Raw genomic sequence first — 16,817 nt, 5'->3', positions numbered from 1 at the left:
TCTTGTTAGAGCTGAATGCAGGGCTGTTGTACTGGAGAGCATTAGTTTTTACAGCTATTATTGCGTCCATTCACTTTTTATTTTAATTCATAAATATCTTAAAATCAGTTTTCTTGCTTCCTTTGATCTGCAGAAGAAGTCAAATTCCTCATGTATGTTTAGTGACTGTGCCATAAACACTGAGATTGAGGAGACAGGCTGCATGTCGCTGCTCGCAGAGTTCAATGCACTGCTATTGTAACTCTAGACTGACGCCATGATGATAGTTCCTCTAGTGCGGGAGAGGTGGGGTAGGGGGTTTGCATTTTCATTGAATGGCATGAACGTCCCAAACTGGATTAACGTGTTGGTTTATATGGTGACTGTGCAGTCACGTCATGGCATTGTGATCCTTAACAATCAAGTCTTTTGTCTGCAGAGAGGCGATGGACGAGTGGAAATCTTAGATAAAGAGCTCTGTGCATTGTACATGGAGACATCCAGAACAAAAACTGTCACTTCTGTGCTAAATGTGGATTATATAGTTTCATGTGCTTGCGCTCTGCCTAATAAAAACTGGCAGCTACGTCCACTCCCGAGGGATGTGTGTATCTTTTGGCGTGGATCTGATTAAATTAGCTTGTGATTGCTCGGGCAGGCTGCCAGCGCTAGCAGACACAAATATAAAATACAAATGCTTCAGGTTTGATGGACATGTCAGCATGTTGCAGCTGTGTGCTGGTATCCAGGCAGACAAGTACCAGGATAGATCACGCTGACACTGAACTGAGTGTCAGCCGCTGACTGAATTCACAAAGCCTACAACTGTCCTAGCAGCTTGGTTCAGGAACTGCAGGGTATCCCAAAAGCTCAGACCCTTCCTTAGTCTGATCTCTGACTGCGTCACTGCCAGCCCTGCTGGGATTCCCCCATGGCTCCAGCCCAGGCAGTGAAGTAACTTGTGAGTTTTTTTTCTGCATTTTTTGGCAGGATAACAGAGTTAAAGCCCCACGTGCCGCACAGGCCCTTCAGAAATGTAGCTTTTGGCACAGGAACAGCTGAAAGCCAGCCAAGCCACGCTGCTTCCCACTTCTTTAATGGCAGGGAAACTTGTGGTGTGCAGACAGCTCTCACATTCACTGTGATACAATTCATGTGGATCTTTACAGGTGGGTTATTACTGCAACGTTCAAGTGATACAATGTAGGCCTTAAGCCAAAGCCCACGCCCTTAAGCCTTGAAGGGTGATTTGCATGCAGGGACAACATAAAAAGCAGCATTTACGACCCTGTAAAGGATTATAGTTATATAAGTTAAATAAGACAACAAACAGGCGTCAGACCTGTTTGTCTTGTCTGTGCATGTTTGTCTGTCATTAATTCGCAGCCACTAACCAGTTTAGTGGCCAACTGCTAGCAACTGCCGCTCATTCAGCCATGATGCTCGGAGGTGAGCATTCCATTTGCATATTACACTTAGTGCTTCCAAATGTTCCTCAAATACCTTCGGGCTGAGATCAGGCGTCTGACAGGAAGCGGCGTAGATTTCTGCTTGTAAACGTTTGAATGACAACACAGCCCACCTTGCATCTTGACATGTACATTGAACAAACTGAAACACACTGAGGTGTGAATCTACAAACATCACCAACAAACAGATCACACCTTCACAACACTTGATCAGAAAAGAGGCAAGATGGACCGGTTTACATGTCAAGAGAAGGTAGGCACAGCAAATACACTCCTGGGAACCAAGAGCACACAACATCAAGCGCTGCATTCAATTTCAATTAATGTAATCTTCTTGAATGAATGAATTGATTTTATTACAGCACTCTTTCTAATGTGTCAACTGTGACAGAAGCTTTACCTTCAAAACAACAACATTTTTCTTGAGGAAATACCTGCAATTTCCGGTATCTTTAGACAGTAATATACTCCCAACAGTCTAAAACTATTAATATTAACAATCTACAATATCTATAATATAAACAGTTAACAATGTTTGCAAGCACAATTGGTGCTTCTAATAAGAAGAACAAGTGGTAGGAATACGTTCATTTAGAAACCTGCAATACATTACTGATGCAGCTTTTCGGCCTGGAAAGACACAAAGATCAAGCTATATCGTGATAGTTTAATAAAATATTGATGTTATATTTCCAGGTCAAGGACTGACACTTTTTAAACACCCCCCTTCGATGGGAAATTACAGTGTTTCTACAAAAACACAGGCGTCAGTTCTTTAAATCAAGAGGGACAAGGAGCGTCTTTATGTAAACTCGGTTTCATAACAAGCAGTGTTGCTTATTAGGGCCAGCCTACAATATGCAAAAGCAAGTGGAGGCCTTTTAAGACCTGAACTTGATCGCCAGCCATACGTTTCTAATCCACAATGTAAACTCACCCCCCCCCCCCCCCCCCCCCCCCCACTACCACCTCCACCACCCGCTCGCTGCAGCAGTATCTCTCTCCATTGGAAACACTGAGCTGGTGCAGTTGGTAGGTGCCGGCCACAGGATACCATATGCCAGACTGGACCAAACAGATTAGTGCGGCAATTTCTGGGCAAGCCTCTAAGGTGATTGGAGGATGGTGGGGTGCAGGGTGTGATAAGGGCCTGGAAATCTCTCTTAAGAATTTCAGTGCTTAATAATCACATTGGGAAGCCGAAGGTGCCAAGTTCCACAATTTAACATCTCACACTTTTTGTTTAAGAAGTTACATGCACGTTGACATGGAAGACATTTGGCATTTTGCCTGCTCAAAATGATTTTTCAAGCCAAATTTTAAATGTAATCACATCAGAAAATGACCTGTCAAAGTGGCTGGTAACATGAGAAACCAGGTGCAGGAAAACCTAACCAGTATTCGACCAATGGCTGGTGATAAATCATCTTTTTTAAATTATTTCACCATAAAAATCTAAAAGCAAACTTCCAAAGAAAAAGACTCTCCCGGCCTCCCTCTTCATCCTGTTCCTGTCGTTCAGATTTCAGGTGCACGTTTTCAGGTTCCAAAATCTCATTTCCTCATTCATTTGTGAAATCGCAGTGAACCAAAAATATGTACTCGTTAAAATAAACTTTCAAAATGTCGAGGACATTTCATAACTGTGTTCCTGTCATCTCAGTTACACAGTCGAACGAAACATATGGGCCAATATCTTGTACAATTGTGACAAAACCGCTGAGGTTGTATCTTTAAATCTGATCATTTTTACACAGCATGTTAGTATTGTTCATTCAAGTTTACATGTTGACATGGTGGAAAAGCCTCTGAAGCCACATTTAGATCAGACCAGGACAATGAAATTCTCCACTGAAACCAGCCTGTTTTCAGAACATGTATATGTTTATGGTCATTAAGACAAAGTGCTATACAAGGCTTTACAACCAAGCCAGCTTCCTGTTGCCTGTTCTCCCCCACCCCCCCTACTTGGTGAGAAACTATAACACCAACCACAAACCAAGTTAGCTTCGGTTGTGGCTATGAGGTTTGTCAGCTTGGCACAACCAGCCAGACTCTCCTGAAAAATACAGTAAGAGGACCTCATGAGCTCTTTCTGAATCCACTTGGGATGACAAGTTTGCTGCCCCCTTTTCATGTCCGCTGACGTCATACACTGCCTATTATATACAGTGGATTTTCCACCCTGGTGTAGTACTGAGAGCATGTGTCCATATTACTCCTGACATTACGTTACATGTTAAAATGTGTTATTTTTACATCACAAAACCAATATTACCACGATATTACAACATAATTTTTATATTATTAATGTGAGTAGCAAAAAGGCCTAGAAAGCAGCTTCAAATTCATTCATGAAGGCACCTTTAGCTGTGAGTCATCCTACTGTCTCTGCTTTCACCCCCATCATGATATTTTGTCAGACCAAACTTTCTGTAAAGGCCCAGTTGTTGATGCTGTCACATGCACTGACTTATATATCCAACTAAATAGACAACATGATGTACTGTAGCGTTAGTGGATGTTTAATGGTGTTGTAAATGACACGAACTCAAAAATGGTGGGTTCAAACTGTACAGGACATTCCGCCACCACGAGCAAAACCATTAAAAAAATCACTTTAATTGGCAGTTTAGCCCACAAATCTTCTATAGCAAACACATGAGCAGTTGGTTTATCCGCCATTGTCCTCTATTAGCTAAAGCACCGGATAATACTGTAAATAATCAGCTTGTAATATTAGCTGAAGTAGCTAGCCAAGTTATGGTTTGACATTTGTGACAGTTATTTTGATGAGAACGTGAAGTCATGTTAACGACCGAAATCCGAACGTTAGCCGTTCATACAGTTTAAGTTAGTTTTGTAGCTAGCTGACGGGAAATACGACCACCATAGCTTATAACATACATCTTTTTTATTTTTTACTCTTTACATTCGGGTTAAAACTCGGCCGAAAAACCTTGAACAAATATCAAACACTGGCGCTACCGTTAGATTTTACTACAACAAACAGTGACATTAAACACAGCGTATGTTCAATTACGTTCTTTGGGTGACATATGGCAGGTGAGTCCATCCGCTACCTTAGCAATAGACTATTGATCAGGCGATTTGATAACAACACATCGATAAAAAAAAAAACCTGCGTCCTGTGTGTGACGAGTAAAACAGAGGCAGCAGAAAAAGAAGGAAGCCACAGCATAAACGAAAATGATTTATAAGACAGCACATAAATAAAGTAAACGAAAAATAAAGACAAAATAAACTTACCACATCGGCTTCCGTTCGGTTTTTACACTCTTGGGAACCGGAAGAAACATTCCTGTTTTCCCCGTCTCTGAACGCAGTCTACTCCTCCGCTTACACGCAGAGAAAAAAAACACCAAAAAGAGGAAGAGGAGAGGTGGTTCGTGTGTTTATCAGCTAGAATTAAAGTGGTTACATGTGACTGCATGATAGCCACGCATTTGTCGTTTGCGTGTAATTGTGTTTTCAGAGTTTGAGTGTCGGTTTGAGAGCAGCAACGTTCAGCCAGACAGACAGAGAGAGAGAGAGGCGTGGAGAGACTCTCCGGACTGCACAGTCAGATCATTGGTTGACAAACAGTAATCAGATGCAAATTCCTAACCTCTGAATCAGCAGGGGCCAGCCCCCCATACACCCCCACCTCCCACCTCCCACAGCAGGGCATGTCGGTAAATGCAAGGGTATGAATTATAAAGTGGGCTGGGAGTCGGCCAAAAAGGTGTAGAGTGAGACAGAGAGGCTGTCCAAAGATGATGCATAAACTCAAACAGACTTTACATTTGATCTCCCTACAGTACTTCTCAGATTAACCCTTAACTTGACTTAAAGCAGCCACTTGTTTGTACAGCCTGTACTAACAGCCTTCAAGCAAAAAAAGCCAAACTTTCTGTAGTTACAGCTTCTCAATTGTGAGGACTTGGTCAGAGAAACCAAGCAATTTGATCACAAGTTCACCACCAAAGCATTAATAAAGTAATCAAGAAAATTATCTGCAGATTAATTGACAACAAAACTAGTAGTCAGTTGCAGCCATATCTATCAATGTTTATTTTTCTGTTTTATTTTTTCTTTCCCCTTTTCGTACCTCTAAAAATTGAATTAGCTTATAAGAATTGTGCAATGTTTTTAAAAGAAATACATTTGTACAATGTAAATTACAGTATTTGTCATACATTGTGTTTCAGTGTTGATTTTTGGGAACAGTCCCTTGGTGAAGAGCCCTTGTTCAGCAGAGGGGCTGGAAGGAAGAGTTAATACTTTGTTTGGTGTGAAAACTGCAAAAAACAACCTCAAAAGTGAAGCACAACTCCGCTCATTTGATTTAACCAGATTTTAATAATACTGACTTTTAGTGATTATGCTTCATTTAGTTTTTATCTAAATAACTGATACAGTGTCATTTAATTTCTTAAAGCTCCACAATATTCATTTTGAAAATATGAAGGTGGTAAAATGGTTCATCTAGTTGAGGGGAACTCACCTAAACTCACTTCAACTAACTGTTTAGTTTCACAACACATGGAGTGTTGTGCTGTGTTAACGGAATGAATGACTTACTGTAGACTGAGATAAATTGATTATTAATACTAAACACAGGATAGTAAACTGCTACTTATTGGACGCATTTAACCTTAAATAACTCGACAGAATGTCAAACGTCTCTCAATGCCACTGTCTGTTTGTGTTTTATCAAAATTAAACTATTAAAACCTGCATTAAATGCTGAAAACAACTGCATTCAACACATTTTAATATGTTATATTTTGAAAATTCAAAACTGTTTAAGGACTGTCAGATACCCTACAGCTGGAATTACATGTTCATAACGTCTGTAGTCCAACATAACTTAAAACTACAATTTAATGAGCCCTTTTACAGCTTTATCAAGGTAAATCTGTGTTGAGGTGTCACATAGTGAAACACAAGGACTAATTATACATTTTAGAGTGCAAAAATGATAAACCACAATGTAAACAAAGGACTGGTCCATTCATACCAAACAATGTGGTAAAAACTGCACATTTTGAAAAGAAAACTGGGACTGAAAAGAGGCTATTCAGCCACAGTTCAATAAACTGCTGTGTTTTCTGTCCTCATCCCACGATTGTTGACAGTTTCCAAAAGTCACTGGCCATGTCATGTATATCCAAATCTGATTTTACACTTGGGGAAAATAAGGCTAGTGGGTGCTGACTGGTTGGTAGCTGGTTGCAGCTGTTTGCTAAAATAAAGAGCTTGTGATATTTAAAACAGAAAAATGATCCTCCCTCTGCCTCATCAGATGTAACAGGATCCAGGAGAGAAGTGTGTTTATGGCGCTGACACAGTGAGAAATAAAATTTAAATCAAATGGGCCTGAGATGCTCAGTGGTGATGACAACCGTACTTACTTAACTCACAATTGATATCAAAATAAAAAAACATTGACTGGTGCGTTTCAGCCTAAGCTAGTCTTTGCCAGGGTGTGGTCAACACAGGAAATGACTAGTTTTATAGCCACAATGATGTGAGCATCAAACAACAAGAAAATAATAAGTGATGAAAACAGTTTATGAGAACGCAACAAAACATAAACTAGCTTTTAGAACTAATGAAGCATCCAGATAAAAGATAAAAGCTTTAATCACTTCAGGTTAATATTAACAGCATTTGTACTGTCTGATGTTGATTTCCCAAAATGTAGATAATGAACACAGGTTGTTTTACTACAAGTATTCTGTATGACTGCGATATTCTCACTGTACAGTACACAAACGGAAAACTCACACAACATCGCATTCTGAGAATTACTGTTTTCATGTAAATACTTGGTGTTTGACTTGGTGTGACAAAGTGTTTGACATGCAAACATCATGAATTATAGTTTGGGCTGTATATTCAAAGTATTCTGCCTTTTCTAAACGGTTTTCTCATCTCTGATACTGGTTTCATGATAAGCTGAGTCGTGTATTTGATTCATTTGTGTAATCCTAAAGTATAATGATAAATAAATAAATGCAATTGCAGCCATTTGAATATTTCAGTTTATGTTTCAATATGGAGCCAAAGTACTCTACATATTGTGTTTGAACATAACACTTTAGAAACTACGTTTTAAGGCACAATACAGGTTGTTGACAAAATGAACACATCACAAGAAAAATTTGGTAAATAAAATACATCAAGTAAAGCTGCAAAGGTGGGTGGTATTCAGTTCAATATCACCACTGTATATGGTCGTCCATGTTATTTTGTTTCGACATGATTTTTGACACGATTCCTTCAGACAGTTTGCAGTTTTATGAGGATGATTTGTCCACTACTGAGCTCTGTTAGCTATCTTGTGTTTTGAAAACAGCTGACAAAATGCTGCAAACTGTTGTCATCCAAACAGCTACATCAGAGTTGAGTGTTTACATTATTGTGCCTGTGGTACATCATCTTTCAAAGCTGCTTCTGTGACATTAAAAGCTGTTAAAAACAGTTCCCCTTTTTAAAACTACAAACCATGTGTGCAAACTGCCTATACAATGCCTTAAGTGATCATAAATAATAACTATAAATTCTGATCCCTGTGGTCAATAATGGCCTGTTTCTTTGTACTAGTACACCATCTAGTGGAAGGGAGGCAGAGCAAAACTCTACAGTATGTGTCTACAATGTAACTTCACAAAATATTATTAGATTTGAAATGGTTTGACAGGATCCAATGGACCCAGTGATCATCCTTTTATCAATGATCTGCCCAGTCACAGGCGAGTTAACATTTAGCAGCTTCTCAAAGTCTCTCATAAGCTTCAAATATGGATGTAACGCACATTTTATTTTTCAGAGTAACCAGGACTATTTGAAAATGAAGATTGGTTTGTAAGGGAATACTTGCAGTAGAGATTTATAATGGATTATATGTAGAATTTAGGTTTGCCTTGAAAAAATACTATTACTATTATTCACAAAACTTTTACTTAAGCGGAAGATCTAAGCACTTCTTCCTCCACTGATGACGAACTGTCCGCAGCAGATATTTCTACATGTATACAAAGTTAAATCAGACATGTCTTTTAGCATTTAGCAAGTAAAAAGTACACAATGAGATGAGAAAAGAGACAAAAACATCTTAAATCCTTTAATAGTTGCAGTGACAATTATAAATAGGTACTGTAGCACACACACATATCATTATATACAGAGAGATGTTTTAGTCTAGTGTATAAAGCTTTTTCAATCCAAATGTTGGCACAAGTCAATGATCCAAGTTCATTATTTACAGCACAACTACATGTATTTAAAAAGTTGGCAGCACCCCAAGATGCTGGGGTGAACAAAATGAACACAAGTTCATCTTGAAGAAAGTATACAGTACACAGAAAATGACACCATGTGAGATCACTACATGACATTCAGAGTGAGAAGTTTAAAGCCTGAGAAACTGGATTTCCACACGACAAACACACAAACTTTGGTTGTTGACAAAATGCACCAACAGGTCAAGTTTCGTTACACTGTCAACGACAGTATAAAAACAAATAGGGGATTTTCTTTCTTTTTAAATAACCCGTTACCAAAATCAAGTCAAGTACAAATGTAGAAATATAATTACAGAAAAAACATAGAACCTTGTTTTCATAAGGCAGAAGTGCTTTTCCGGGGTTGTAAATGTTAATATTGAGATGAAACATACCTGAGAGGCAAAACTCAGGTTTCTACCATCAAAAACACCTTAAATGTGCTTATTTGTCTACCAATGTAACACATCTAGTGTACATACAGTATACCTTTAATCCATACTATCTGTGTATGTTACAAAACAGGCTTTAAACGTTGGAGTTGTATGTTAAATGTAAACTGAGTGAGCGCTGTGCGTGTTGTAAGAAATCCAAGACTACATCTACAGGGACAGTTTTTAACTTTAGTATAGTTCTTTATGTTGTCTTTGATTATTGACTGAAGTAACATTTACACCTCGTCTACACCAGCGTGCAGCGAAGGCACCACATCAGCAGCTGCAGTTGTCTGTCAGTGTCTACACTGTATCAGCCACAGCGCTGCCATACAATCATGTAGTGGAAGAAAATAGACTTGAACAATGTTTCAAGTCACAGTTGTTATGCAGTCATTACTCAGTCGACAGAGAGAGTTTGGTTGGTTAAAACATAAGCGTATCCTTCAGATGATGACGAAGAAATGCAGCTGAAACGCGGCCGGCGTAGACAAGGTGACCAGGCTAGACAAAGCTAGCAGAGAAAGTTAAAATCCCAAAAGTAGATCCTAAAGAAATTGTGCCTGAAGAAGGAGTTTTCTTCTCATAATTCACAACACAGAGATAATTATCAAAGAATGACTTTACGTCCCAAGCATATCAGAGGCTGTCATTTCACACCCTCGACGAAAGACATTTGCTTCTTTACCTACGATGATGAGAGATGTGTTTGGGCATATAATGTAGAGAGACTATTAATATTCATGCTTCATACCTCACTACTTACACAAATCCTACAGGCTAATCCTTCAGGCAGCCGTGCATTTCCTGATGTATTACAGCGGTTCCTCTGTCGTAGCACCTTTACAAATTGTCATTCTTTATTAGAAATACAGAGTTCCTAGTAAATCTTCCATTATTGTTTTAGGTTAATATTGTCATTATTTACTGTTATGATGTGTTTTATTGAAATTAATATTAAATATGAGTCCACAAAAGTCATATTTGATGTTGTTTAAACTTGTTGTGAAATTCTATTATTTGCACCAAGAAAAGGGACATTATGGATTAACCTGTTGCTTTAAGGCTTTACAGCTCATAAATCAACTTTGGCACAATGCTATAATGATGCTTCTGACATTTGTTGCCATGTGTTTTGTAACAGATTGCATGAAGTGTAATTTGCTTTCGTTATTGGGAATACCACATCACAACTCAGGTCATGAGATTAACACATTTGAGAAAGGGAATTCATTCCCAATGCTGTGTGGAAACAGTAGTTCATTCGAGCCACACAGCTCCATGATGCTGTACTTCTTATCATACACCAGAAAACAAAAGTGTTGGATGAAAAACAGCTTTGACAACTCTACTATTCTTAGGCCAAATTTGACATGTTCTGCCCTGCTGGTAAAGATTTGAGGGTGGTGTAAGAGAGGTCATGTCACCTAAATCAAAAAGGTTATTCTCTGCACAGATGTAAGGCAAGTTTCAGCCTCAGGTGTGTGTGTGTCAACCTCATTTACTTAGGCTTCGCTGTGCTTTGAGCTGAATTCGAGCAGCAGCATGCTAACATGCTAAAGTTTAGCATGTATGCCCCTGTTAACATACAGGAAGTCCATTTGTTTGTGGATAAAATGAATGGAAAATTTACTACAGAAACCAGAGACAACCAGAGAAAAAGGAAGCAGGTATTTTTCAGCTTTGTTTTCTGAGCTTGTCGGACTTTACACAGACTTAACATGTAGACTGCGCACCTCTCATCTCTCAGAAAAAAAGGGAAACAGGGCGAGGTCCTGATCTCAGCTCATCTGCTCCAGGTGGGCAGACAGCAGCAGTCTAGGAGGCAGAAACTCTTCTTGTTTGTTCACCACTTCAGTCTGACGTGACCCATTGTTGTCAGTGCCTGAGGGTCCAACAAACAAGCGGACTTTGATCGCTCTCATGTGATTGAAAAACATTAAGCTGGCTTTGTTAAGTTCAACAAGGCTGTGTAAATAGGATTATGTAAACAGAGAAGTATCTATAATTCTTCTTAAAACATCTTGTTAAAAGGCTTTAATACAGCTGTTTATGTGCTGTGGTTATGTCACTGAGACAATATTTCTTCTATTAATTTTACCTTCTAAAAGCCAAATGTTGTTTTCCTTTATAAAGTGGTTGTTCAGACAACATTCTTCATATTTAAAGTTGGAAAAGCGCAGACTAGTCTGATATATTAGTCCAGTGTGTCTAATGTGTTTCCACTCACTTGCAGAGACGAGGTCCATGTACTGGCACACGGCGTGAAGCAGCAGTCTCTCAAAGCTGATTCACAAACAAACAACAGAGAAATGACTCAGTCTCTTCCAACCACTCATAGAAAGTGGTTCGTTTCCCAGCACAGATCAATAAAGTTAGTTTAAGGTTTTTCTTTTTGTCTGTTGTTTTGTATTTCCTGCTGCAATGACTCCACTTCTTTGTGTGGATCGAGAGGTTTCATGTAATCTAATATAAACTGGTTTTCAAGGTGAGGAAACATAATTAGGATCCATCAGCCGGTGCTTTCAACCTGATAGTGAATATGTGGACTTAAACAGCCTCCATAATGTTACTGTTGGAATCAGATATTTAGGGCTACTCAGCAAAAAAATCTACTGTCTGTGGATTGGAGATGTCAGAACCTGAACGATTAATTTCACCGAAACTTATAACTTCTAAAACAGCATTTTTTCAGACTTCCGATTAAAGTATATTTGGAGAAAGACAACATATTTAAGACTTCTGCGTATGAATTTTAAGAAACCTGCAGATATTCTGAATACAGAAGAAGTATTTCTACCTGCTGGCGAGGTTGGTAGTGTAAACTGAGTGAGGTTGAGCGATGAAGAAGCTCAGAAGGTTTTCCTCAAGTAATTCCAGAGTTCCCTGTGAGGAGGAGAAAAATATATAGTGGGCGTCAGCCAGGGAGGGAGATGGGTAAGAGAGTCAACCTCCACAACAATCATGTGTCCTCATGCTTGGTTTGTGCTTAAGCAAAATACTGAACTCCTGCTGACGTCCTCAAGGTGAGTCATGATTCCTTTACTGCTCTCACAGCCCTGTGCACACTCTTACAGCATTAATAACAATTTGGAGCTACCGTGTTCTGAATTTTCTTATTTATAGACCTCAGTAATATTACAGGAGGCTCAAACTGATTCACCTACGATTCTATATCTTGTCCGGGGCATTGGTCGATATAATGTTTGCCATAAAATATCTGGTGTTGTGTTTGTCCTTTGCAGAAATCTGTAACATGTTAACTAGGAGAAGGAAAAAGAGACAAGAAGCTGGCTACAATATGGCTACAAATACTGAGGTTAACATGTTTTCCACCAGTTGTCATGTCACCATATGGACTGATAATTGACAAGAAGTTGAGGCTTAACTTTAACTTTGAAGCTACTGTATATATGAGACTCCTACCATGAATATAAATCCCATCCAACTGACATGATCAGTGACAAAACGAGACGACACTCACCATGGGGATTTGTTTGCGTTTTAGAGTCGCTCGCAGCCTGCGATCGATTCTCTGGAAGCAGTCCTGAGCAGTGAAGGCAAGATTTACTGTGAAGAGATGAGCGATGGTCAGCCAAACAGACGCACTTAAAACAACAACAAACTACAAACAAGCACAGACTGAAACGCTCACCATTCCTCTGGTCTTTGTTTTTCTTCTTGGCCCCCTCTCGCTCCAGCAGAGACAACAGCCTCTCCTGCTCCTCACCGGAGCAATTCATGAAGTCATTCCACGGCTAAAAGGAAAGAGAATTGTCTATGTGAACTCCCAGGTACTTGTAATCCTCTACAATGGATTACAAGTACCTGGGAGTTCACATAGACAATAAACTGGACTGGGTAAAGAACACTAATGCCCTCTACAGGAAGGGCCAGAGCCGTCTCTATTTTCTGAGGCGGCTGAGGTCCTTCAACATCTGCCGGACTATGCTGAGGATGTTCTATGAGTCTGTGGTGGCCAGTGCTATCCTCTATGCTGTTGCATGCTGGGGCAGCAGGCTGAGGGTGGCAGACTCCAACAGACTAAACAAACTGATCCGCAAGGCCAGTGACGTTGTGGGGGTAGAGCTGGACTCTGTTGGACAATGTTTCACATCCTCTCCATGACGTACTGGTCGGACACAAGAGCAGCTTCGGTGGGAGACTCATTCCTCCCAAATGCACAACAGAGCGACACAGGAAATCATTCCTGCCTGTGGCCATCAAACTGTTCAACTCCTCCCTCTGAGTGTCAGACACTCAGGAAGAGACTGGAAATCTGTATCTACTTCACCTGTTCATATACTACCTCACTGTTTATTCTTAAATGTTTAAGTGCAATACATATATAGTCATACACTTCAGTGCAATACATACATACATATACATTGTTATTGTATATATTTTTTACCTCATTGTTCACTTAAATACTGTAAATGTGTATATTTTTTATTTTCTATTTCTTATTTTTATATTTTGTACATACTTTTAGTTCTAAATGATGCTACTTTCTACTCTTGAATGGGAGCACCGGTACTGTACAATTTCCCCCCGGGGATCAATAAAGTATTTCTGATTCTGATTCTGAGAATGAGAATGAGGAGGACGAGTTTTAAAATATAAACTTGTTTATTTGGGTGTTTTTAAATTTGATCGTGATTGGATCAGAGATGCAAGACAAGCTCTAAGGCTATTGCAGGTAATTGAAAAGGTAAAACTCAGCTGTCTTAAAACTTAGTCTCTAGTGCTGGGGAGAAAAATGGAAAACCTAAAACCAAGATAGACCTAACGTCACTCCTGCAGCATTACTGAGAAAGGCAGCAGAGTTTAAGCCCAGCTGAAGAAAACTTACCTCTATGTAGTTTCCGTTGGTGCAGGCCTCGGTGAAGATGGATGGGATGGCCGGGTTACTGCAAACTTCCAGATCATCTTTGGAGCACTCATCCCTCTCAAGAAGATTAGCAAGAAAGAGCGCTGGTTTTCAGAGGAGAAGAGATAGATGGACAGATGTATGAATACAAAATGTTAATTCTTGAAATACAAAACATCTTTTGTAGTACTGGTATTTTTAGTGATTCAATGTAAACACTCTTTCTCTCTGTTGAAAGCACAGTTTGCTATTTCAACGCAAAATTCACGTTCATCTTTTAAAAGGTGGCACACAGACTTAAAGGTTTGTCCGGCATTGCTCGGCCTGCAGTGGATGACAACTTCTTATAATCTGATCATGTTAAATGAGAGCTTACTGTTCTCCTGTCGGCGGAGGCTCTTCTTGCCTTTGGCTCGGGGAGTGAGGTCAGAGTTGCGGATGGCTTGGTTGATATAAAACTGCTTCTTTTTGGTGGGAGACACTCGCTTGGCAGGAGAGTTGGGCAGGGAGGTGCATTTACGCTCCTCTATCAGGCTAGGAAAACAGAGGACAAGATATTACACAAATCCTGAAGGGGAAAGTATTATTTTATTTGTTTGAGTTATTTTTTGCTTAAGGGCTGTACTTTTTTGGTGTACCCACTTCCTCAAGCTGCTGCATGTACTTCTTCAGTCTGTGATTATTTTACACTTCCTTGTCTTTAACAACAACTTGTGAGAATATAGGCACATACACAGAAACTGTGATCATTCAGTTGTGGGTTACATGTATAGGAAGACAGGCACAGCGCAAGAGAGCACGCTTTTCTCAGTACACAGGATATGGAAAGGGTTTTGTGTGACCTAATTTTCATCCATTTCAATGGACTTGCTTCTTGCTTTGACCCATCTGTGTTGCGGAAGCTCTTTGAATTAGACATTTTCTTGAGCACACAGGCGTCATTTTTAAGTCTGAGAGGGTGCAGTGCTTCAAGCAGGAGGTGCTTAAGCTTGGCTTACTGCACACTTGCTGAAAAGATGGTGTGAAATGGTGTATCTATATGGGCATGCAGTATATCAGTACACCCTAATCTTATTTGGCAAGTTATCAAAGGAAAGAAGAAGAATACACCCAACAGCTAAAGTGGCAGTGAAAGGTGCAGATGATCACCACACTGCGAACTCAGTTGTTAAGGGCTTCTCCTTTACTGTTCTGTGCTGCTTCGGATTTATCTCTGCAGTGTTTTCAAATGGATCAAAGCTTGGGAGAGCCTCCTGCAGGAGCTGCAGATATAGGTCAGTGGGTGTTGCGTTTGCGGACCGCCTCTGCTGGGTTTTCTGCCTGTGAGCTGCCAACTTGCCTAGCTGATCCCATTTTTAGCCTGAGCCCTGCAGGTTGTTAGCAGCACTACAGCAACATAACATGATGTAATCTCTGCCTGGGTTAGTTAGGTTTGTCCACAACGAGATATCACATAATATCACTTTGATATGTAAACCTTAGCACACTTAAAGCTTAGCTAACCAGGCAGTGGCTAACCAGGCAGTGGCCTACAGTTTTAACAACAATTTTAAATTAAAGCAATATGTTCACATCAGTTACTTGATTTTTACGTGACAACAAGGAAATCACTACATAATGTGAATAAGATGTGTTGTAGGAAGTGCCAAGAGAGCTATCAGCTATTTTCTTGGTAGAAACGCCCTGACGTTATTTAACGTTATTTATTCTATGAATTTAAAGACTCCACGACAACCAACATATCTAGGTCAGCTACAGTCAGCTGCCAGCTGCTGAAAGAAATGCTAGTTAAAGGCCTGATATTAACGTCGACCAAACTAGCAACTGGGAATATATAGAGTTGTTGATTGGCAAGAGAGCTGGCAGGATTTCAGCAAATCTAAAACCGTTCACAACTCCTAACGTAATCACAATAGCCATTTAAATTGAGTTGTAATTCGGGCTAACGCTAAGTAGCTTACATACTCGTACTTTTTACTCACATATAATCCTGTTCTTCATTGTTATTTGTCAAAACGACCATCTTATTCCAGCGAAACAAACGGAGGGAACCAACACTCTGGATATTCACGGAAAGTGTGAAAAAGTAAATACACCTGGGACGGAAAAAAGAAGTTAAAACAGCGAGTATGTTTGTAGGTTATCTTTGAAAGTAGCTAACAGCTAACAGCTAGCTCCTTGGCTGCTAGCTTGACAGTGGGCTGAACCACCAGAACAAAAATAGCTGCTGTTCCCCGACACAAACAAAGAGGGGAGAAAAAGGAAGAGCTCTCACTCTGTCTCTTTGTAGTTACAAAGAGTGAGGGAGAGAGGGAGTAGTTTGTTACAGCTTTTAAACATTTCACTACACTTCAAAAACGCCGTAAACAACACTTGTTTAATGTCTGGACATGCGTTGCTCTGGTAAAATAACATTGTTGTTGCCCGAGGTAGTTAAAATGTTGACCAAAGCTTGTGTGTTCACCTGTATGACACCAAAGGTCCCAATCATTTTTACTTATGAATGAAAAGCTGCTGCAATATATTTGTTTTATCACTTGAGGACAGCAAAACAAGCTTGAAACACAAAAATGGCAAATTATATATGACACAAGTTGTTGTTGCTCACGTGTTAGCAAACAGCTGCACATCCAACAGACAGAGCAACATTATCATTCATTTGGAGTTGAGTTTCTGTCCACTTGAATGAATGTAAGTCCAATATTCACTCTCTTTCTAGCTCTGTTTTAGTCTCCACCAACTCACGAGGGAAATATCTGGCTCTTTAGCTGCT

General features: G+C 39.7%; 2 protein-coding genes across 2 annotated transcripts in view; both read right to left on the bottom strand.

Moving 5' to 3' along the window:
- Nucleotides 1–4,863, bottom strand: part of arid3a (AT-rich interactive domain 3A) — a 38,993-nt gene extending 34,130 nt beyond the window's left edge. The window contains exon 1 of the mRNA XM_070909235.1: nucleotides 4,719–4,863. The gene's annotated coding sequence lies outside the window, so the exon portion shown is untranslated. The remainder of the gene's footprint in view (nucleotides 1–4,718) is intronic.
- A 5,916-nt stretch (nucleotides 4,864–10,779) lies between these two features.
- Nucleotides 10,780–16,206, bottom strand: r3hdm4 (R3H domain containing 4). Its single transcript, XM_070909476.1, has 8 exons — nucleotides 16,027–16,206; nucleotides 14,421–14,578; nucleotides 14,027–14,148; nucleotides 12,830–12,932; nucleotides 12,659–12,744; nucleotides 11,975–12,060; nucleotides 11,405–11,460; nucleotides 10,780–11,059 (listed from the first exon to the last, which is right to left on the bottom strand). The coding sequence occupies exons 1-8, from the start codon at nucleotides 16,065–16,067 to the stop codon at nucleotides 10,956–10,958; spliced, it is 756 nt and encodes a 251-aa protein (XP_070765577.1). The 5' UTR covers nucleotides 16,068–16,206; the 3' UTR covers nucleotides 10,780–10,955.
- Between the last annotated feature and the right edge of the window lie 611 nt (nucleotides 16,207–16,817).

Source organism: Enoplosus armatus, chromosome 7 (assembly GCF_043641665.1).
Source record: "Enoplosus armatus isolate fEnoArm2 chromosome 7, fEnoArm2.hap1, whole genome shotgun sequence".
Lineage (NCBI taxonomy): Eukaryota > Metazoa > Chordata > Actinopteri > Centrarchiformes > Enoplosidae > Enoplosus > Enoplosus armatus.
Note: the sequence above shows the minus strand (reverse complement) of the source record. Positions and strands in the feature narration are given on the sequence as shown.

What these genes read in the sequence shown, in the direction of transcription:
- r3hdm4 (XM_070909476.1), bottom strand. Translation starts at nt 16,067, where the DNA reads ATGGTCGTTTTGACAAATAACAATGAAGAACAGGATTATAT. An exon ending in AATGAAGAACAGGATTATAT is followed by an intron (nt 14,579 to 16,026) that starts GTGAGTAAAAAG and finishes CTGTTTTCCTAG; the next exon opens with CCTGATAGAGGAGCGTAAAT. An exon ending in AACGCAAACAAATCCCCATG is followed by an intron (nt 12,061 to 12,658) that starts GTGAGTGTCGTC and finishes TCCTCCTCACAG; the next exon opens with GGAACTCTGGAATTACTTGA.